General features: G+C 39.2%; 1 protein-coding gene across 1 annotated transcript in view; it reads left to right on the top strand.

Annotated features, from left to right (window-relative positions):
• Window positions 1-23,724, top strand: part of Cdc40 (cell division cycle 40) — a 44,272-nt gene extending 20,548 nt beyond the window's left edge. The window contains exons 4-15 of the mRNA XM_027402191.2: window positions 1,504-1,587; window positions 3,062-3,201; window positions 4,376-4,472; window positions 7,015-7,154; window positions 7,938-8,012; window positions 9,768-9,813; window positions 11,721-11,822; window positions 13,884-13,999; window positions 14,157-14,290; window positions 18,847-18,923; window positions 21,176-21,320; window positions 22,181-23,724. Of these exons, the coding sequence (XP_027257992.1) occupies window positions 1,504-1,587; window positions 3,062-3,201; window positions 4,376-4,472; window positions 7,015-7,154; window positions 7,938-8,012; window positions 9,768-9,813; window positions 11,721-11,822; window positions 13,884-13,999; window positions 14,157-14,290; window positions 18,847-18,923; window positions 21,176-21,320; window positions 22,181-22,358 (1,334 nt within the window). The 3' untranslated portion in view covers window positions 22,359-23,724. The remainder of the gene's footprint in view (window positions 1-1,503; window positions 1,588-3,061; window positions 3,202-4,375; window positions 4,473-7,014; window positions 7,155-7,937; window positions 8,013-9,767; window positions 9,814-11,720; window positions 11,823-13,883; window positions 14,000-14,156; window positions 14,291-18,846; window positions 18,924-21,175; window positions 21,321-22,180) is intronic.
• The last annotated feature ends 408 nt before the right edge of the window (window positions 23,725-24,132 follow it).

Genomic DNA, 24,132 nt, shown 5'->3' with positions numbered 1-24,132 from the left:
ATGTTTAGCACAATATTTTGTATATCAAAGCTTACCAGATGCAAGATGTGCTGCATGAACCGTGGCCTTCAGTGGTCCACAAGAACCCAGGGAAAGAAAGACTAGCCACATGCACTCATGTTAGTTTTTCCCAAGTCCACTACTTCAGAAAATACTTGATATAATCAGTCTTCATTGTATTTCAGCTTATTCACAGGAGGAAGCCAGATTATCAGTTAGCCTGTGGTTCACAATCTTTCTGTATATCAAAGATTACAAAAAAGTCAAATCATTACCATACAAACATTGTAGTTGTAAAGTATTCTCGTGGGTCTTGAAGCTCCTTTTCCATTGTGAGTTTTCAATGGAGTTTACTCTTTTCCTATGGGTATTCATTCTTGGAGTGGTTATAACACTAATTTTTTATCCTTATATCCTTAAAAATCTGAAGTAACGTGTGGTGTTTGAGCCCCTGGTTTCAGAGATTCTACTCCAGAGCCACTCTTGTGATATCAAGCTCTCCTCTGGCTAAGAACATACTTTAATGGTGGAAAAAGAAAAGTGCAGATGAGCTAATAGCCAGATGGTTAGTTCTATTCTGGTATATTGTAAGGCTGATTTGAACTCCTACATCCTTGGCCTGTTTTAAAGTTATACTTCATAACAAATCTTTTTTATGTTTCCCCAAAGAAATTCAATCTTCAGCTGCAAAAATAAAAATAAATGTTAAATCCATCTACCAGTATATGCCCTTTAAAAAGTGCCTGTCGACATGGTTGTAAGCCATAGCCTGGTGATCTGGCTCAGCTTTATGAACATGCAGGATTATTATGAAGACTAATTTATCAAACATTTGTTGTAATAGTGCATCCACTCAAGAAAAATCTAATTTGAGTGTGCATATTCTTTGTTTTCCTTGGTTTTCTTTGACTAATGAAGACCACTAATTCATGCAGCCATGTACTGTGTAACTGGTTGAAGGATTGTATTCATATGCCAGCAGATAGCCTCTTCTCTTTTCAGACAAACAGCAGGAATTGCTTTTAAGATTCCCATTTTAAGATTGAAGACTGCCCTAACTAAGAAAGATATTTTCCAAACAATAGCTGTATCTTATATATAACTTCTTAGCCTGTGTCTTTTCAGTTTAATAATGTTCTAACTGTAGTATCCGTTATCAAGAAGGAAAGGGAAATAGCTTCTAACTTTCTGAACACAGAATGCACCTTTAGTTTAAGCTCTGAGAGAATTTCAACGGCTTTGAATTCACAGCCAGAAAGGCTCTTTCTTTGTACTGCAATGATTGTTAGATTCCTCCTATGAAATACTGCTTACTCTTTCATGATGCAGCCTGACATGTGGCTTAAGTGTTGTAAATGGAAATGGAACTCAGAAAGGAAGTCCCAATCTTTAGGGACATTTTTGTCATCTGGAAAGGAGACTATGAAATGAGTGTTTGCAGACAGTAAGAAGACTTTTGAGTTGTAAAGGGGGAGTTGGTCATTTGTCCTTTTTTGCTTTTAGGCTATGCACTGGACCCTTCACTAGATAATCACCAAGTGTCTGCTAAATACATTGGTTCTGTGGAAGAAGCTGAAAAGAATCAAGGTAATATATTTGGAATAGGGAATTATAAAGAGTGTCTTGTAGTCATCAGACACTAGGGAAAACTAGCATTTTGTTTAGTTCCTGGTCTTTTTAAGTTGAAGTCACAGAATGGTAGTTAGAGCTGTTCCCATTTACTGCTCACGCGGCCACTCATCAGCTATGCCATTCGTCAGGAAGGTGGTCATACTGACCTCTTTCGGCTATTTTAAGTACTTGGCACATTGTCAACCACAACAAATCATTCTGTTACAATTCATGCATAGGTAAATTTGGCAGTTGGTCTCGCTGTCAAGCTACATTTTAACAGAAAAATTCCTTACTAGGTGTCCTTTGAAATAATTTTTGACAAATTGCTATGATGTATATTTTTAATATGCCTTTTAAAATATATGTGTTTCTATTCACTTAGTAAGTGTGACAGACATCATAACCTAAAAGCCACCATAGTATACAAAGCTCATCAGAATATTGGAATCTATATTTATAAAATGAGCTTGTTGCATAAGGATAACCCTGTATTATGAAGCTCCCTTTTTCCTATGAGCTAATTAGTATTGAATTTTAATTTGCTTTGTTGTAACACAGAGCCCAATGGAAATTGCTTTGAGTTCATAGAGATGGACTTTTTTCTTTCAGTTACACCTCTACAAACACACTACATATACACACACACAGTTAGATTCTTGGTCAGCTTGTAATCATGACACTTAAGCGTTTCTTTCAGTTTAGTAGGTACAAACAAACCTTCACCTGATGATGAAATAAAAACACCATCCTTTGTCAGTCTTTTTAAGGTTGATGACATTAGAGGCCAAGTTTAGAGTGACATCATATGGAGTAAATACCAGATTCCTATGAAGCATTGTTTAATTTGTATTGTTGTATACACATGAAATAAAAATGAAGTATTAAGTGTTTATTATAGTTTAATTTCATTTTTAAATGATAAATTACAGTGTATTTTTGTTTTCAGAGTTGCTGGTATCTTTCTGGGCATGATGGTGCACACCTATAATCCCAGTTAAGGCTATCCTAGGCTACATGAGACCTTGTCTCTAAAAACAAAACAAAAACCAATACTGGTTTTGATTCATTAAGACGGTGCCTCCCCAGATCTGCCATGAGTCTTTAAAAGCCCAAGACCAGCAACCTGGTAGTACCTCACTGCCTGGGACCTCTATGGCCAAGCACTTCTTAAACTAATGATAATAAACCTCTCTCTGAAACTAAAAACCAAAAGAGGCTATATACCATGGTCACATGTCTTTTAAAAAGTGTTAGAATATAAAATATCTCAGCATCTTTCCCTAGAATGCTGCATTTCTTGTCAGCAAGAGTGGTCTGTGTGGCAGATTCAGACAGATTTTGGTTTTGGTTGCTCATAATTACTTTAGCCAAATAAAATCATATATGTTGATATTTCTAATGAATAGAGGCTTGCTTACTTAACTGTTTATGTTTGTTGTTAATGTAGGTTTAACTGTATTTGAAACTGGTCAGAAGAAAACAGAAAAGAGGAAAAAGTTCAAAGAAAACGATGCATCTAATATTGATGGTTTCTTGGGACCATGGGCAAAATATGTAGATGAAAAAGATGTAGCCAAACCATCAGAAGTAAGCTTTGATGTTTTTCATCGTCAGTTCCAGTGTGTGCTATGTTTGTATCAATCATATCTGTGTTGATAAATGGGAGATTTCCCTAGAGGACCCATGACTCATCAGAATTCCTCAGCCGCAGCTGACTGAGAAAATATAAAATCTCTTTGCTTTTCTTTGCAATATTTGTACTTGTCTTTCTTTTTCTACAGTGTTTTCTCCTATGCTCTTTTGTCTAACAGAATATGTAACCATTTTTTAATAAAATTAGCCTTAATAATGCTCATAGATTGCCCTGCTTGCTGCCCTTCCAGTACCTGACAAATTGTTACTACAGAGTTGGACTTATTGTCATTCTGGAATTGGTGGAGGCTTTACTTACTAATTTACTTTTAAAATCTTTAGTTTTTATCTATATTATTTTTTAAAGATTTATATATATATATATATATATATATATATATATATATATTTAAATGTGACATTTATAAAGGAAAACTATAGAATTCTTCCCCTCCTCTGTAACCCACTGTATCTGAGAGCTAGGCTCTGTACTCGGTTCTGGAACACAGTGATAGGCAAGATCAAGAAGCTCTTGTCCTTATGAAGCTTGTATTCCAGCTTTTCCTTAGGTCCATATAACTTGGTGGTGTGTATATGCTGCTGTCTTTCTTTAGCTATCATATCTTGACTTGTTTATTATAGATATGGATTTGCTGTTTCCTTATCGTCCCCTCCCCAGCTCTCCCCCCAAAAATTGATCTCAGATCCATAGTTGTTGCTTATGTCATTATTGATGTTGTAAAAGCAACTTGCTGAAAACAACTTCTAAAACTCTCTGATACCAGATTTTCAGATGGCTTGGCTTTTCATTTGCATAATTAGCATAACACATTAAATTTATTTCTAGGTGTTCCAGAAGTATGAAATATATATATATAATATATGTGTACATATACATATATTATATATATATATATATTTCATATGTAATCCATTTAAAAATATTTCCAGGCATGTCATCTTGTGATCTGTATAAAAGGTAATCCATCTCTGATTGTGGAAGGGTTACCATTGCTATCCTAAGAGACATATTGTAAACCTTATTATAGAGAATATATATTCTCTATAATATATAGACCAACAGTGGGCATGATGAGATTTTCAGAAGTTCACGTCTTTGTTTCCTTAGGAAGAACAAAAGGAATTGGATGAGATCACAGCAAAGAGGCAGAAAAAAGGCAAACAGGAAGAGGAGAGACCTGGGGAGGAGAAGACAATCTTACATGGTAATAGTATTCATGTCCTTACTGTCATGAAAATCTATTGTGTTTATTTTCCTTCCGTATAACACCAGTTGTTCTTACTGTCAGCTGCTATTAAGAACCATTTCCATCCTACAGGAGTCACCATAGACTTTATACTAATGAAAGAGGAAATGTGGTGTGATAAAGATAAGCACAGATAGTTTTCGTGTATCAGTGGATATTCTAAAAAAGAATAAGAAGAAACTTGAATGGTCCATAAGTGCTTTCCTGAAATGATGTTGATATCTTAGGTACTTCATATTCATGTGTCATTATATATGACATTTCACTTTCACAGAATAAACTCTTTTCCATAGGAGTAGATTTGAGATTACTAGACTCATAAATGCACTATAATGTACCTGTTCATTACCAGTTAGTTATGGCTAGGGAATTTCATAGTCATGACCAGCTTAGAGAATAGTTCAGTACTGTCCGTGAGGCTTTGTCACATCAAGTACTTAGGTTTCAGGAAGCCACGTTTAGCTTCACAAACTTCAGTTTTATGTGTAAGCAGTCTGGTAGTGGTGTGGTGCTACACCATGAGTACTGACTGGCAGCGTTAGGGAGCACCATGAGTACTGACTGGCAGCGTTAGGGAGAACCATGAGTACTGACTGGCAGCGTTAGGGAGCACCATGAGTACTGACTGGCAGCGTTAGGGAGCATCATGAGCAGTGACTGGCAGTGTTAGGGAGCACCATGAGTACTGACTGGCAGCGTTAGGGAGCATCATGAGTACTGACTGGCAGTGTTAGGGAGCACCATGAGCAGTGACTGGCAGTGTTAGGGAGCACTATGAGTACTGACTGGCAGCGTTAGGGAGCATCATGAGTACTGACTGGCAGTGTTAGGGAGCACCATGAGCAGTGACTGGCAGTGTTAGGGAGCACCATGAGTACTGACTGGCAGTGTTAGGGAGCACCATGAGTACTGACTGGCAGTGTTAGGGAGCACCATGAGCAGTGACTGGCATCGTTAGGGAGCACCTATCCTGTGCCAGCATGCTGCCAGCTTCTGTAGATACACTCTGTTATTTAAGTCGCTGCTTAAATTTTTTCTTCTTATGTTCCTTCTCAACTGAGAAATACCTCTGTGACCTTTGGTGTATATAGTAGGTATGTAAAACTGGTGTGCATAGTAAACTTTTACCTGATAATTAATTAAAGACATTTTTAAATTTTGGTGTATAAATTTTTTTTTTTTTTTAATTTTTTTGAGACAGGGTTTTTCTGTGTTACTTTGTAGACCAGGCTGGTCTCAAACTCTCAGAGACCCACCTGCCTCTGCCTCCCGAGTACTAGGATTAAAGGTGTGTGACACCACGCCTGGCTAAATTTTACCATTCTTTAAACAGGAAAATATGTTTTTATGCTAAAGAAATCAATGTTCTTATTTATTTTTACATAAGAAATAAATCTTGGTTGAATATTTGATACTTCAGGAAGTAGAGAGCATTTTGTTTTTCAGAGTTGATCAATATTTTGATTTTATAATCAATGCTGAAAATACCACTTTGCATGAATACATAGTCCAAAATGGCAGACAAATATTTAGGGCCATTTCAGAAATTGTTGGAAATCCTGTTCTAATTCTAAGCCAGAACTCATTTAGTAATTTTTAATGAAGCTCAAACCAGCCACTCAAATAGCAGCTTTTTAAACCAAACAAACACGGTACAAAGGTACACTAATTCAATGCATATGTGCTAAGAATGATTGTAGGGAAATTGAAGGTCTTTTTTTTCAAACTAAACCATTATGTGTCTACAAAGCACAGAGCTTTGCACAGTTAGAACACCACAATTTATATATAGCACACAGTAATATATGTGAGCTGAGGGTTCTTTAAGCAGTCTACAGGAGTGACAGACAGCATGCACAATGCAGAGTGCACATGTAGTGTGTTCAAGGCTTTGGTAGAGCTGCAGGAGTCGCACAGTGCAGCCCAGCTGGAAAGACCTCAGATTCCTTATACATTTGATTATAAGTTCACATGTGGTCGGGGCTTTTGCAGAATCCTTTTGTTGTGGCCGTATGAGCTGTGGTCTAAGCTGCCCGTGTAACTTCTTGTGAAGTTTGCAGTGATAATGGAGAAAGGCAGATGTAACAGAAGCAGATGGTAAAGTAGAAAGATGGAGAAAAGAAGAGCTAACTTTTGTTCCTTGTTCCCTTCCGTCTTGGCTTGTTTCTCCTCTGGTTCTTTAGCAGTGACCCACGGTTTATCTTTTGGTCCCGCATTGTAACTATTGCCGTGAAATCTTTATTACTGAGATGTATAACAGAGTGAGAGAGGTCTTGGGTGTTTAGAAATTCTGAAATACTACCTTTCATTGTAATGATAGCAAGGATTCTAGGAGCTTAATTTTAGCCAACCCATGATCTTAGCATCTAACATCATCAGCATGTTATTACCACAGTATCAGTATGGACAGTAGACCTATGCATTTGTTGCTGCTATAATAATACAGATTTCACAACTGTGGCTTGTTTATTTATGGCTTTCTTTTGCTTTTTTGTTTTAGTTAAAGAAATGTATGACTATCAGGGCAGGTCCTACCTTCACATACCTCAGGATGTTGGTGTTAATCTACGGTCGTCTGTGCCGCCTGAAAAATGTTATCTTCCCAAAAAACAAATTCATGTGTGGTCTGGACACACAAAGGTAAGGCAGCTGACTGTTCCCACTATAAAACACAAAGGGAAGGTAGTGTAGAGCTTTAGCCGTTGACACAGGGAAGTCAGGACAGAATAGGAGCATCAAATGCAGGGTAAATGTGAGAGAGGCTTTGGAGAGCCTTGTGTGGGATGGTCACTCAACAGTCTTCAAGGCCATCCAGGTTGCGCATGACACAGCTTTCTAGGTCAGCATCCGTCCTCCACATTGTTGCCTGTTTCTTTCCCCACAAGTTCCTGCTGCCATCTGCTCCCTCTTGGCAGCACACAGTGGGTAATGGGCAGATGGCACCGAGCCTGCTGCTTAGCCTCAGTAACACTGCTTGGCTTCTGGGGTTGTTACACGCCGGAGGGGAGGTGCTCCTGGCTTTCTAACCCAAGGCAATGTTTTCTGTTTTAAATTATTTGATTTAGATTATTTTAAAAGAATGCAAAGTGGGATATTTGTAAACTTTAGAGGCTGATATTCTTTGTCATCTGCAGTGGTCCAGCTGTTGATTTCCAGGTCTTTGCCAAGAACAGGGAACCACAGGGAAGAAGGGAAAGAAGTGGGCACATAGCAGTCTGACAGGCTCAGCATAAGGAAGTGAAAATGTGAAGTCTAAAATAAAAAGCCTTCTATAGCTTAGTGTCAAGATAAGGCCTCTTGGAACACTGATGAAGGCAGTTCCAGAGCACAATGTTTAGCATACAGAAAAACAGCAAAGTAAGTTGTTTGCACTCTACTGTCTCTTTGAATGCTTCGGGGCAATAATGAGGTGCCTTTTTCCAGGGTGTCAGTGCAGTCAGACTGTTTCCGCTTTCGGGACATTTGTTGCTGTCTTGTTCCATGGACTGTAAAATTAAGGTGAGTTTTCAGTAACCCATGAGCCTGCAGAGCTAGGACTTTGGTTAAGTCTGTTTGAATAATCATAAATAAATCTGGGGTTGTTAGGCAATTAGAGGCTAATTGTTTTCTGTACAGCCCTGTGTATGTAGATGTTTGTGGACTGCTTCCAAACTTGTAGGTTCAGATGTGGCTCTGTGGTCCAATTGGCTGGACGCTTTAAAGCTTAGACAACTGATTAGGATGTAATCCAATCACTTTGGCATTGGGCACATAAATATTGAATCAGGAATAATGCATTTTTTATCAAGGTTATGGATATGTAACTGAGTTTGTTTGTTCCTCAGACTGACTGAGGAAGAAAAGATATGTGATGGAAACCCCATGTCTAGGGAATAGACAGTGTAATGTATCTTTTCTTTTGAACACTTGGACACCAGCTAGCAGCTATGAGAGTGCATAGCAGGAAAAATGAGCTGTCACTCTTGTCAACTCTAGTATAAAGAAAACTTCTTTGAAACCTTAGGTTTTAAAGAATAGTTAAATGTCTTTCTTGTGTCTCTTCCTTGTATCTAGATCATTACGGTGGTCAGTAAATTCCAACCCTGTTGTATTCTTGTGCTTGGAGAGTCAAATCGTTAATCCGCAGTGACCTTCGGTGTTTGATAGGAACAGCCATTTAGGCATTTATCTATAATAGAAACACTTTGTCTCTGATTAGAAGTTTCTCAGAAACTAATTTTCTTTAACTTTCATTGAGATTATGATATTCCCTTGGATCAAGAAACAAAACATAAAGTTGAATTTAGCTCATACCTAGAGACATTTAGTAGGTACCTATTATATGCAGGGGTATTACAATATCAAGTGTTTGAAAGTACTGACTCTCCTAGGAATGATCATTTCATGTTGATGTAAATAACCATGACACAGGCAGACACAGGAGCACATTCTGTCTTCAGTGGAAGCATGCCTGAGCAAGAAGGCCAAGGAAAGAGACAGGGACAGGGAGAGTGGAGTATGCTTGAGAAGGCTGCATAGAATACTGAAACCTACAGCAGTTTTGTGGTTGCCAGGGCATAAAATACACGAGGAAAAAAGAAACTGCAGTCCCAGGCAAGGGAGCGGATCCCAGAGGTCCTTGTCTGTCATGTACAGGACCTGAGGTTTCTGTCTGGTTGGCACTGGGTGGCAGAAAATGCTCTGTCTTAGAGCACTTAGAGCATTGATGAATTTGAGGTAGACAAGAGTGACGCTAGTTTTGAAGGCTTTGTATTTATATACTTTAGATATGATGAGAAAACACTTTTCAATATTAAAATGGTACATAACAACAGTCCTAATAACACTTAATTCCTTTAAAATTAGTTTATAATGTTACAAAAGTAAAATCTACTACTCATAGGAAAATTCATAAAATATAGAGAAAAAAGCAGTGAGAAAATAAAAATACCCAGATAAACTCCATATATAGCTAAACCCTCTTGATACTTTGATGTAAAAACTTCTCCAAGTATAAAGATATGTGTGTATATATCTATATCCCAAAAGTATAACTCAAAATGGCAAATTAGTCAATAGTTAATAATTAAATCCATTATGCCTATAAAGATGTTGTTATTGATAAAGCCTTATATTAAGGCTGATATCCCCAGGGCTAGGAGCTTTGCTCACTGGCATAGCACAAGCTTAGTGTCCATGAGGTCCTGGGCTCAATTTCCAACACCATAAAGAAATGAAGTAATATTTTCATATGTTTTTTTTTTTCCCCTCCAGCTATGGGAAGTTTATGGAGACCGGCGCTGTCTGAGAACATTTATTGGTAATATTTCTTTTTCTCCGTGTCTATAAATCTGTTTAGGAAAACTTTTGCAAGAAAGATAGCAACAGTAATTTTATTACCCTGTGTGAAGGAAAGTATTCATGGGTCTACTGAGCTGACTCAAAGGAGTAAATCTCTCTAGGTAGGCAAAGAGAACTCGGAAGTGAGGATGGAAGAAGCAAAACTGGTATGGGAAAGTGTGCTGCATTGGGGAACCATGTGTAATAGCTATTTGCCAGGGATAGGAGAGGGACAAGGGTGGGTAAAAGTGGAGGGGAGCCAGGGTGAGGAGAGCCAGTCATGCTACTAATAAGAGTGTATCCTAATGGCGGGAAAGGGCCATTTAACAGCCTTTTCTAGAAAGTAATGTGATTGAAAGCCTACAAAGAGTACATTGCAATCCAGAGTATACTTTGATAGACAAGCCTAGAAGTAAGAAAATAAATTATACAGTTATTTTATTAATCTATTAAAATGGTGGGACTTTGAACTAAAGCACAGAGACAGAAGAATTTAATGAGATTTAGTAACAGGATATGAGTGATACATGGCAGGGACCTTAGATGACTCCCAGGTGGCCAGATGAATGGTAGTTCCATCAGCAAGGGAGGGAACATAGAGCTTGGACTGTTGAGTCTGAGCAGCTGTGAAAATGTCCAGTAAGCAGTAGCCGTAGGTGAAGCTTTATAAGGAGGTTGGGACTAGCAGCTGAAGCATAAGAAACAGTGGGATTGCGGAAACTCCCTGAAGATAAGAAGTGGACCAAAGGGAGGACAGACTGTGCCAGTGTAGCCTGACAAACTTTTCTGTCTTTGTCACTTTTTGTTACTTTTTCCAGATTTAACTGTACCACATGAAGTGCTGTGGACCACGGTGGCTCTGTTTTTAGCTTAAAGTGGGAGTCTGTTCTCCCATGCTGTGCTAACGGTGTGGGTGCTCTGTGCAAAGAGATACTGAGATACCACGCCAGCACAAAAGACTTCAAAGGAAACCATTGCCTGTCCCTCAGATACAGCAGGCTTTCTCTTCACTTCCTCAGCTGTAATGCCAGAGTTCTTCTGGGGAAAAGTAGAATTCTCTACGGCAGCCTCTGTGGGATGGGGACCTGCTTGTTTCCATGCTCATATTTGCTTGTAGCCATGGTGCTTCTGCAGTGTGCCTGCCTGACTGGAGTTCTGTGGTGGGGATGGCTCCAGGGTACAGCCCATGGTTGACAATTTGAGCCTCGTACATTTTGTGAAATGATCTATGTCATGGTCATAGTGAAAAATGGACATGCTTCTGCTTTTGTTTAACTACATTTTATTTGCCTGAAAAACTTTGAAAAGATTCATTGGTCTAGCAAGGTTGACATCTAAGTAAAGCATAATCAGGGCCCTGAAATTAATTTAGTGTCAGAATAACATCTCTTAAAAAATAAGCTAACATCAGTTTTATGGAATTAAGTAATGTGATCACAGAAATGTACAATTACTGAATAAGGGCTACAATTTCCTGCACTTGCAGTTTGGAACACTTTGTTTTTACTTCCAACATGGTGAGCAATCTGGAAGTGAACCCCCAAATTCTCGGCTTCATTTCTTTGGATGACAATAATTAGAGCTGTAGATCTCAATAAATTCTTAGCTGGTTAGTTATCAGTATGCACACTGCATTTTAAAAGATGCCACAACTGTTCTTACGAAATGTAATGCAGCAGAACCACTGCAGAGCATCTTGAAGGAACACACACACACACACACACACACACCCTGAGCCTGAGCCTGTGCACACAGATTGCTGGTAAACCAGATGAGGCTGGACGTGCTGACTGGCAGCTTCCTTGAGCCCACTGTTGAGTACTTCCCTTGTACCACGTATGCAGGGGCAGCACCTGATCTCACCACAGCTTCTGTTGGCTCTCCTAGGTCACAGTAAAGCCGTAAGAGACATCTGCTTCAACACTGCAGGAACACAGTTCCTCAGTGCAGCCTATGACAGGTACCTGAAACTCTGGGACACAGAGACGGGTGAGTGCGGCTTACTCTCCTGAGTTACACATCTGTAAGACTGGTCCTCTGGTGCAACGATGCCTTCTCTACCTGTTGCTTCTCAGTATTGAAACCCAGCTGATAGCACCAGTGTGTGCTTAGATTGAGGCTCATCTGCACCAGTGCTTTCCCTGGGAAGCATCCTCACCTGTGCGTTTATTCAGCAAACAATGATGGACAAACAAACCATTCTGTCCACTGTCTAACTGATCTCCTTATTCCGCATCTCCTAGTACAGTCATTGCACAGACCAAAAGCAAATGTAATATAATTGCCCAAATCATTAATGTAGATCTGAACTTACATGGGCCAGTCAGTTTTACTTACTATGACTTTATTAATTGCGTCGGTACTTTGTGATGGTATAGTTGTGTATTATTAGAAAACATCTTGTAGAATCAGGAATGAAGACGGTACATAGCTACAATCACAGCACTCAGGAGGCTAAGGCAGGAAGACCAGGAGTTAGAGGCCAGTCTAGGTTACAGAGTAAGACACAGTCTGAAAATAAAACAACAACCAAGAAAAGGAAAAAAAAACCTTTGATTTTGCCAAGTTAATGATAATAAATAATGTTTACTGGATATTGACTATGCGGTGTGCTAGTCTTATATTACAGGTGAGGAAACTGACCCTGAAGGTAGATTTCTCGAGAGCACACATCTAGTCAGTGACAGAGTTGGTTCAATCTAAGGTTATCCTGACTCCAACACAGGTTCCTCACTGTAGATGGGAGTTTCTGTCCTGCCCAATCCCACAGCCGTTTAGTCCCAAATAAACACACAGAGGTTTATATTAATTATAAACTGTTTGGCCGATGGCTCAGGCTTCTATTTGGCTAGCTCTTTCTTAATTATTAACCCATTTCTATTATTCTGTGTATTCCCACAGAGTCTTAGCTTACTGGTGATGCCCAGGTCTCTTGCTTCCTCAGCAGCTACATGGTGTCTCCTTGACTCTGCCTACTACCTTTCTCTATTCCTGTTTGGATTTCCTGCCTGGCTAAATCCTGCCTGTCCATTGGCCAAAGCAGCTTTAGTCATCAACAAATAAGAAAAACATATATTCACAGCATGCAGAAGGACTTCCTCCATCAGCCACCTTGTTTGTAGTGGTTCTCAGTTCTGACTGTACATTGTCATGATCTGGAGAGTGGCAGTTACTCCCACCTGGACTCCACCCTCCTGTCAGGCTAGTGTCCCCAAGGCTAAATAAAATGCAACCTTCCTACAGCTCTGAAAAATTAAGATACATATAAAGCATAAAGTGCACAGGTGTTCAGTGATTGTTTTTTAATAGTAAATGTCTACAAATTTGTTTTAAACACCACCAAGATAAGACATAGAGCATTCTCGCAAACTGTAGAGTTCATGTGTCCTTTCCTAGTCTGCACCCACTCCGCCAACATCAGAACTGTTCTGTCACCACAGATGCTTTGCCTGTTCTTAAACAACTTGTAGATAGAATCACACCTTGATTTCTCTGTATTTCTAACTCATCACTCAACTTGACATCTGATATTCATTCTCATGACTTTTAATGCTTTCTGTTGCTCAAAATATTCTGTGCATTGATGTAACTAGAATTTGTCTCATAACTGGAGGTACATTACTTTTGGGGAAGTTGTGTATGTGAGCATGTGTGTGTGTCCACCTTATTGCTTTGAGGTAGGGCCTTTCAGTTGAACTGAAAGCTTACCAGGTTTGCCAGACTGGCTGGCCAGGAAGCTCCTAGGACCCATGTGTCTCTGCCCCCCATGCTGGGTTTGCAGACGTGCACAGCCATGCCTGATTGTTTTCGTGATGCTGGTAACTCAAACCCAAGTGTTTAACCTGCACAGAAAGCATTCTTACCAATTGAGCCATCTCCCCAACTCCTGAAAAAGAAGTGTTGAATCATTAAAAATCTATGAAAAGTACCAGTGTATTGGTGTTGAGTGTAAGCAAGCTGCACTTCCTAGGGATTCATTAAGTAATGACTACTTGATGAAGGATGAAGGAGTGAAACTTGTTTTTCTTGTTTAATTTGACTCTGGTTTAGGACAGTGTATATCAAGATTTACAAATCGAAAAGTGCCCTATTGTGTCAAGTTCAATCCTGATGAAGACAAGCAAAACCTCTTTGTGGCCGGGATGTCTGACAAAAAGATTGTGCAGGTGAGCCTTTTTCAGGGTGTCTGTTAGGGTTGTAAGGAGAACAGAGCATCACTTCGTTGTTGATGAGCTTGGGATACTAGGAATCTTAGGTTCCAAAGTGTAGTCTGCTGCTTGTGAGTCCCACCTCATCTATACCTTCCCTCTTGTTGCTGCACAGTGGGACATTCGCAGTGGAGAGATTGTTCAGGAATACGATCGGCATTTGGGAGCTGTCAACACCATTGTTTTTGTGGATGAGAATCGACGGTTTGTGAGTACGTCTGATGATAAGAGCCTACGAGTTTGGGAATGGTGAGTGTTCATCAGTAAAATGTCTGACTTTTATAAAGCAAATAAATAAATAGATAAAAATTATAATCAAAGTCAAAGCCTGATAACATCTATTTGCATATTTTTCTAGCCCAAGTATTTTCATTTGGAAATTGAAATCTAAACATGCTATTCTTCACAATCTCTGGAGACCCCTCCAAAGTACATGGATTTTAACTGCTTGTTTTGTGGTCATGATAACTGTCATATTATGATATTATGGTATCATGCATTCTCTTTTCTGTGTTACTAGGTGTGTGTGTGTGTGTGTGTGTGTGTGTGTGTGTGTGTGTTGGCTTGTGTTTACTGCATACATGTGGAGATCAGGGACAACCCTAAGGAGCCAGGGCCTCTTCACAGGTGGGTCTAAAGATCAAACACGGGGTGCATACAGCCCCTCTACCCACTAGGTCATCTTGCCAGCCCTTCTCACATTCTTTACTAAATAGCTTATTCATCTTTGTAAAATGGCAAAGTGTAGAATGTTTGGCTACATTTCATTATGTGAGGGTCACACAAACATCCTGACCTCAGAACAAATCCAAAGAACATCCCAACGTAGTTAGCTTTTAATTTTCTTAATGCCTGCTTTGTAATCATTCGTGCTGTGAGTTGTCCCATAGCACCAGCTTTAAACAAGCATTTTGCTTGTTGACTATAATCAGTTATATTGAATACTTTTTCCTTATATCAAAAAAAGTTTTTCTAAAGTAAAAAAAAAAATACTTAAACTGGTTTCATTAAGTGTCATGATTGTCTTATGATTTAGTTGCAAATAAATAAGTGGTAATCTTTCTTACTAAAATCAGAGCTTGGATAGAATCCAGCTTGTTTTTATAGTCACAAAGCAGAGCTCAGTGGAGACCACACAACCTTGCAAGGACTCCAGAGTGCACCTTCCCACCCACCCCTACAAGTTGTAATTTAAGAGAAAGCAAGCAGCCTTGAACCAAAGCCGGGGTTTTCTCCTCAGATTGACTCCTATGGAGAGTTGAGTAGGCTGGGTAGGCCCTCAGGGTGTTAAGACAATTGAGGTAATTTTAGATTTAATGCAACTTGTACACCAACACTGTAACCTTCAAGACTATCCCCATTGACATTGACTGCACTTTGTATCTAGCCTTAACATTTAGCTTCATCCTTATGGGTCTTGGTTTGAAACTAAGATTAGTCTTGAGAAACAGTGCTTCTTAGGGATTTAGCTCTAAGTGAGGGAGTGCTGGCCTACATAGCATGTGCAAGGCCCACTGAAAGAAAAGAAGGGGGAAGGAGGGAGGGAGGGAGGGAGGGAGGGAGGGAGGAAGGAAGGAAGGAAGGAAGGAAGGAAGGAAGGAAGGAAGGAAGGAAGGAAGGAAGGAAGCTGGCTATTTTCCACAGAAAATCTGATGTGAGCACTAGTGTTTTCGTTTGGATGGTTTAGCTTGATTTTGGGTGTATGCTCATGGTATGTGCGTACTTGTGGGCGTGTGCACATCCCATCCGCATATGTGCAGAGGCCAAACAAGTGCGTAGGTGTCTTCCTTTATCTCACAGTCATATATGGGTGCTGAGGATTTGAACCCAGATCCTCACACTTGCACAGCAAGCACTCTTAGCCACCGAACCATCTCCCCAGCCTGATATCAATGTTATGTGTGTGTGTGGGGGGGGTGGTTTGATTTTACTTAAACATTCAGATGTTTATATCTTGAGTTGCTGTTCCAGCTCCATCATTGAAAGTATTGTGGTGTAAGAAGGTAGTTAATACTGAGATGCTGTACCAGTTAAAGGGCTTTGTACACTTGTATTTCCTCAATGCTTTGATTAACTTAAGGTGGCAATGTTAGCACCCTTGTTTGCCTCTCGGATCCTAAGAAACACTCCTAAAAGGCCCAATGCTCTTTGGTTACAAATGATGACATGCTGCAGATCTGTTTGACTGTCACCTGTTATCAGATGGTCTATCATTTGTGATGATACAGGTGGGGAGCCAGTACTTTATATGTGTCAGTCACTAGGGTAAGCATTTTATATAAACTTTGATTTTATGTGCAAAGCAGTCTCATGAGATAGGTATATTTACATGGGGATGGGTCTTTCTGTCTTTGCTATATAAGGAAACTAAGATAGTTTAAGTGATCTGCCTAGGGAAACATATACATGTATGTATGTATGTATGTATGTATGTATGTATGTATGTATGTATGTATGTATATGAAAAACTGCATGTCACACTGATTCCAGAACTTGGGTTTGTGGTTCTGTGGCTGGTTGGGTGACTGGGAAGACTTGTAGCGAGAGAAAGTAACTTGCATCTGCTGAGCAGGAAGCAAATAGCTCGGACCCTCAGGATCTCCTGCAGTCTCTGCTGAGAGTAATTACTGGTGATTCTGGCACTAGTGGAGGTGGGGAGGGGGAGGCTAAGCTTACAGCAAGAGTGAGCCCAAGTGCAGGAAGTTCCCAGCAATTAGACTTTTATGCAAGATGTGTTTTTCCAAACTTATATGTCCTCTACCTCATTGTAGCACCATAATAGAGGAAAAGGACCACTTGGTTCGATGGTTAAGAGCACCAGCTGCTCTTCCAGGTTCAATTCCCACCCCCCACATTACAGCTCAAAGCAGTCTACCTAACTCTAATACCAGGGGATCAGATGCCCTCTTCTGTCTTCCACAGGCACCAAGCACACACATGCATGCAAACAAGATACCCATACACATAAAAATAAATACTTAAAAGGCAACAACCAAAGGAAGCTAGGCTTTCTTTAACAGTGCTATACAAGCAAATACTATAGCAAAACTGAGAAGGAGAATTGGAGGTTATGATAGATACTAGCAGCCGTGGCCTTCTAATCAGCTAAAAGCATGTCAGTAGGCATGGGGATTTTGTTTTTACTTTATTTTTATTTGTATTTATTTTGGTAAAATATTTCTTAAAGGAAATTTTATAGAAATGAATAAACATTGCTGTTTATCTTTTATGTTTAAAATGCCACAGACTTGTTAGCTTTCTGATAAGTTCATTTCCAAACCAGATGATCTGAAATCAGTTCCAACCTTCTGATAATTGAATCACAGTATCTAAGTAGAAAATTGGTGCTGTGTTTATGACATTTAACTATGTCTAGCAGGCATTTTTGCCAGAAATAATGAAATTCCAAGGGTAGTTCAGATTCAGTTCTTGTTCTAGAACAGTGGTTCTCAACCTTCCTAATGCTGTGACCCTTTAATATAGCATGACTCTTGTCATGCTATACTTAACAATAAAATAATTTTGTTGGTACTTCATAACTATAATTTTTGCTAATATGAATCATAATGTAAATATCTGATTGGAGAATATCTGATGTGCAACCCCTGTGGAATGGTCACTCAACACTGTAGACCCATAGAGAGCCATGAAACCCTTGTGGAAGGGTCACTAGACACTGTTCTAGAGTTAATTGTACCAAGACTCCTGTTGCTTTGTTTACTAAAGATGTGACCCGCAAATGTGGTTGGTTGATTTAGAACATGCTCTTGCTTCATCCATGTTAAAAAATTCACTGCCTCCTAGTGATAAATTCAAAGGGGAGGACATGAATCTTTTTTAAAGACTTGGATTGTTCTGAAAGTCGCTTCTCATTGTGCTTAGAAACATGAGCCCTGGGCACTAAAGAGCATCACTTTTCTGGTCACAGCAGAGGTCTTTTCCTCTAGCCATCTGTTCCCTCTGAATGATGAGTAAATGACAGAAAAATCTGTACATGATTTTCCAGTTAAGCAAAGTATTGAAACTCAAATCATACCTACAGATTGAAGTCACTCTTCACTGGATTACATTTCCTACACATTACTCCACACAAACACTTTTTGTACCAGAGGAAGCAACAATATCAAAACCCCTTTCAAAATTTCCAAATTATTAAAAAAAATAATGAAAATGAAAAGGTACTTGGTACATTTGGTTCTCAATTTAAGTGAATACTTCTGAATTTTGTTACATATTTAGGCATTTTTATCACATGAGGTTTTTGCTGTTCTGTAGTTTGCTTTTTTTCCTGTACTATACACTTTGGAAATGCTTTACATGCAAATTGAAAAGATGCTTGGTACCAAGCACATAATCTCTGTGGCCTGGATCATTATTTCTGGGTAGACGAAACTAATGCACAGATCCTGCAGCTCTGCCTGTCATCCACACGCAGTGCTAAGGGCACCGTAACACTCCCCCCTGCTCATGAGGTACTCAGGTGAGGTTGGATAGCAGGTAAATAACCTTCCTCACAGGTTTGCCCAGACATCTTCTGCTGCCTCCCATGGCATCTTTTAAAATGAGTTCATCATTAAAGGACATTTAGTAATATAAGGGCCAAAGTTAAGTCTCAGAACTAGAAACTAGAACTACTGACACCTTTACAATTTTCATGGAAAGTCATTTGTAAAATAAAAGCTTTTTAGTAATAAACTGCATCCTGGAAGTTTAATGAAAAGCAAGTTGCTTTTATTTGGATAATTCTTCCAAATGTGCTTTTGTGAATTCCTCATTCTAATATGTATGCTATATTCAACTTTTAGGGATATCCCTGTGGATTTTAAGTACATAGCAGAACCCAGTATGCACTCAATGCCTGCAGTGACTTTGTCTCCAAATGGTGAGTTGGAACACAGAATGTGCTCTAAAATGAGCTTCTAAAACATAGAGTAATGGCTGGAGTCCTAAGGACTGGAGCACTGCGTGTGGGGAGTCAGGATGTCCGTGCTTGTATAAGGAAACCTTTTCAGGAGTAGGAGTAATTACTGGTTTTCCTATGCGAACACTCTCCCACTCTTTGTTATGGAAAAAATAAAAGAATCAGTAATTTACAGTTGACATGAAGGATTTCTGACAGTTGTTTTTTGTTTCTTAGTTTTTAATAATTTTTCTTCCAACACAAATCAGGTTCAATAAATCATTTAATAAGCACTTTCAAGAGAATAGGAAATTGTGGTCTGATTCTTCAGAATGAGAGCATTTTAGCAATTTGCCTATAAAAGGTCATTTAGAGCAGTCTTACCGCCCTATCTGACACTCTTAGTTCTTATGTTCTTAGTGCTTAGTTCTCATGCACATTTTTCTGTAGAGATTGACTGGTAGCAGGAATAGGTCACCACAGTGGGGAGCTTGTCTGATGAGCCTGCATCCTTGTTACATGTTGTGGATAGACATACAGATATGATACAGAACTTCATTCCTCTGTCCCAGACGGCTTTGGTGAGCTCCTATCAGAGCTCACGTCCGGAATGCATCTCCTTCATGGCATGTACCTGTCTGTCTTTGACTGCTCCTCCTTCATGGCAGACACTTACCTGTAATTTGACTGCTCTAGCTTCATGCGGCCCACTCACTGCATGGGTGTCTGTCAGATCCCCTAGAACTGGAATTACAGACACAGAATTACAGTTGTGAGCTGCAGTGTGGGTGCTGGGAAATGAACCCATTTTCTCCTGAAGAGCATCCACTGTTCTTAACCCCTGAGCCATCTCTCCAGCCCTAATGGTTTATTCTTGTTGATGGCAAAGTCCCTTCTTTCCACCCCTTTGTGGGAGCCATTTTGTAGGGCCCAAGTTGAAAACAAAGGGTACTGGGGACTGTGGGAGAGAAAGCTGCATCGCAAAAGGATTTTCTTCAGCAAAACAAAACAAATCAATACTTTTCCTATTGGATAATCCATTGTCTTTTAAGTAACAGGTAATTGTACTATAGGCATACCATCAAGCTCTCATGATGGTGTGAAGTGTGGTTTCAGAGCTGTCCTGGGGGTAGACGGAGGACAAGGAGAATCTACCCCTCCATCTGCCTTTCTGTGGCAGCTCAGTGACAGTTGGCAAGAGCCCTGTCATTCTTAGAAAACAACCAAGTCCATACCACTTTGTCAGTCCCCATATATACCCATAGTCGTCAGGATTCAGAACTTCATGTACTGTTTTTTGGCCCTTCTTGAACAAGCCTTTCCCTCACTTAGACAGTGTTGGGGCTGTTTCCTGGGTAATTTTTACAAGTATATAAGATATGAGTAAACACTGTATTGAGCACCTAGGGGCTTTGCAGACTCCAGGGTAGATAAAAGCAGCAAACCCTTAAAAAACAATTGCTGCACTAGCTAATCCTTGGTTTTGTGCACTTGTCTTTGATAGTCTTCCATTCATCACCAGAGCTAGTCTTAAGTAGTTCAGTTCTATTCTGTATTTCTATTGTCTGGAGTTATTATAAATTAATTCCATTTAGCGTATTTTGTTAATAACTTAAGTTCTGTTGACACTAAGCTTGGCAATTGTTTCCTTATTTTTAAAAAATCAAAAGCCTTGATGTGAAGAGTAATCAGTGACAATGGAATGACAGGAGCTGAGTCCCTTAGATAAAACATACCTCTTGCCAGTGACTGAGTTATAACACTTTACAGGTGCCATAGGAATTTGCTTTTCTGGTATTAGAAAGTAGTTGAGCTGGGAGATGGTGGAGCATGCCTTTAGTCCCAGCACTCAGAAGGCAGAGGAAGATCTTTGTGAGTTCGAGGCCAGCCTGGTCTACAAAGCTACACAGAGAAAACCTGTCTTGGAAAAAAAAATACATATATATATATATATATATATATATATGAAAGTAGTAGTTGAGCACAGAAGTAATGAAAGTTCATGTATTTAAAATAAACCACTAAAAAGTATTAAAAACAGCAGTGGTGGTACACACCTTTATTCCCAAGTACTCAGGAGGCAGAGTCAGACGGATCTCTGAGTTTGAAACCAACCTGGTCTATAGAGCAAGTTCCAGGACAGCCAGGGCTATAAAGAGAAACCTTGTCTCAACCCCCCACCAAAAAAAATATTAAATATTCCTCTAAAATATGTCACTTATTGCATTTTACAGGAAAATGGCTAGCATGCCAGTCAATGGATAACCAAATCTTAATTTTTGGAGCACAAAACAGATTCAGATTAAATAAGAAGAAAATTTTTAAGGGACATATGGTAGCAGGCTATGCTTGTCAGGTAGACTTCTCGCCAGATATGAGGTAAGTTAAGTCTTCATATTCATGTATGATGGTATGGTATAGTGTTGTTCAGTAACAGCACTTCATTGTGTAATTGCATGAGAACTGTGTAACCTTTCAAAATGATAGCTAGGAAATTACAAAGGCAAAAACAAGTTATGAAAATTAGATTTGGCTTTTCTGTAGGGTCTTCCTCTGTTAAAAGGCACAGGTTCCTCTGTGCCTTTTAACTACCTAATACATTCATTCCTATTTGTGTCACCATGCCTTTCTCTCTGCGTTCTATGTCGCTGTGGTTGAGTGGATACCAGAATTATTCATCACAGTGTTGGACAGACTTCAAATCCCGTGTACAGATTTGTCTACACTGAAAACAGAAATGCAGCTTTTGGATATTTCTAGATCACAAGAGTGAAGTTTCTGCATTTTTTTTTCTACTCTTAGTTAAAAATATATAGGTGGAAGGAATTCAGAGACCCTGTGGCTTTGTATATTTAGCATGGTAATTAGGCCTCCGGTTCCTCTCTCTGACTTAGTCTTCGACATATTCAAAGCATCCTGAAGGTAAAAGTGGTTCAAAGTTCACTGCACTGTAACATACCTACCATGTGCACTGGTTACATATGAAACAGGTTCCTCTGTGCCGTTTTCCTGTTCAGAGACTCCCAGTCTCCTCAGTGAAAATAACTTTCTAGCTCTTAGATTGGCAGCTTATCGGAGGGGAGTGACTGGAGACATCAACTACAGACTATTCATATGTTTATTCTTCTGAGTACTGTACATTCACATTTTCTATGGTAAAAACATAAGCTCTGCCTCTTCATTCATTTCACCGGTTTAAGGTATGTGAATAACTGGGACTTGTTTTCCTTCTGTTGCAGCTATGTGATTTCAGGAGATGGAAATGGAAAGCTAAACATTTGGGACTGGAAGACCACAAAACTCTACAGTCGGTTTAAAGCCCATGATAAAGTGTGCATAGGTGCAGTGTGGCATCCACATGAGACATCCAAGGTCGTCACGTGTGGTTGGGATGGCCTCATTAAATTGTGGGATTAGTTCTTTCACAATCTGGGGTCATTTTTGATCCAGTGTCATATTTAACTATTTAATTATTAAAATGTGTTGGATGACAATTTGATTTATAGGTAATCTTTTCATATATGGCCTTATGAAGTTGCCCCATGGTTTTTGTTAAGAGCGTTGTAAATTTGCCTCATAAGTTCCTTGGCAACTTCATCTTGTTCTTTATAGATGTTATTTATATGAAGAATGACAACTAACTATATTTGACAAGTAGTTACTGTTGGCGGGCAGTTTGCATTTATCCCTATAATGTCACTGAAAAGATCATTTTTGGGGTCAAGAAAAAATGCCTATTGAATATGGGATCCTGGAGGAAATGATGTAACTAATGACTCAGAAAGGTACCAGACACTTACCAACCCAACCAAAGTGGAAGGAAAGGCATGATACAATTTGATATATACTAAAAGAAGGCTGGAATTACTGTTTGTCATTTTCATTGAATCAAGTTCTAGTCTTTTGGTTTCACGAGTTCCATTGTTTTTATGGCCTGTGTTGTATATTTTTACTTGTAAATGAGTGACATTTATTGGCTGCAACATTCCTCTAAGTACTAAGCAATGTAAAATTACAAAGCAGCCCACAGTCCCTCCTTTGACTCTTCGGATCAGGATGGACAGGACTGTATATAGCAGAGAGGAAAGGGAGATGTCTGCAAGATGGAACTCCAGTGAGCAAGCAAGGCTATGAATTTTACTCGTAATCACTGTCAATAAGGACATGGCTGCACTCTCAGAAATCAGGGTCTCTAGGGCTCTGCTTCACCACTGCTACCCATGAATTCCCTCTGGCCAGAGTATGAAGGCATAGTCCAAAATACTACCTACTGATTTCTTTGAAGTCACATTTAGGTTTTTTTTGTTGTTGTTTTTTTTTTTTTTTTTTTTTAAGTACTCTGATTTTGCTTGTGAATTCAAACAGTAAAACTTTTGGATGTTAGAAAAAAAATTAAACTTCCTTTCAGATCTTTGAAAAAAATGTTGACACTAAGAAAATTTCTAGAGCCTCTCAGTTTGAGAGGCAGTAACCATGTTTAAAAAAAAAAAAATCACATATTGAACTTTGCACTGCCAATCCATTGCCATGGCTGTGTCTTCCATGAAGGGTGGTATATAGGAGGGAAGTCCAACCACTGTCTTAAAAAACATGAATTACTGAGATGTGGTAAGAGAAAGGCTTCAGCAGCAGTATTGCATGTTACCAATCATAATTTTGGAATCTTGATTTCTCTTACTGTGTTTTTGACTGTTTCTAAACTAAGTATCTGTACATAAAAGTTTTCTCTTTTTTGAAAAGATCCTATTTTTGAATAAAGCATTCTTTTTTGTAGAAAGTGCTATTGAGATGTCCATTGTGTCTTTTTAGTCTTAAGTCTATAGAGACACTAGATCATACAGTTGGGTCATACAGAAAGAAATGACATTAAAGGTGGGCATGGGATATTTAGTATGTTAAGTGTTTACTCTAATCACATGGTCAAACACAACTCAGCACCCTTGAAGCATGTAGAGTATATAAATGTGCAGGACTAGAGTGTACAGATGGGTGGGGGTGGGGGGTGGGTTCTTCCCCAGCAGAGAAAACCTAAGAACGCACTGTTGCATAGCCTGCCTCTCCTATCCACAATACTTTTGTCACACCTGGGACAGCATTCTTCCCTGAAAGTTAGAATTGTTCAACTGAATTCATATTTAAACACTGAAGCTGAACTGTTTTGCCCTAAGTGAAGAACCAGTTTTAAGACAAC

This window comes from Cricetulus griseus, chromosome 2 (assembly GCF_003668045.3).
Source record: "Cricetulus griseus strain 17A/GY chromosome 2, alternate assembly CriGri-PICRH-1.0, whole genome shotgun sequence".
In the NCBI taxonomy this organism is placed as follows: Eukaryota; Metazoa; Chordata; class Mammalia; order Rodentia; family Cricetidae; genus Cricetulus; species Cricetulus griseus.
This window is presented reverse-complemented; position numbering and strand designations above follow the sequence as displayed.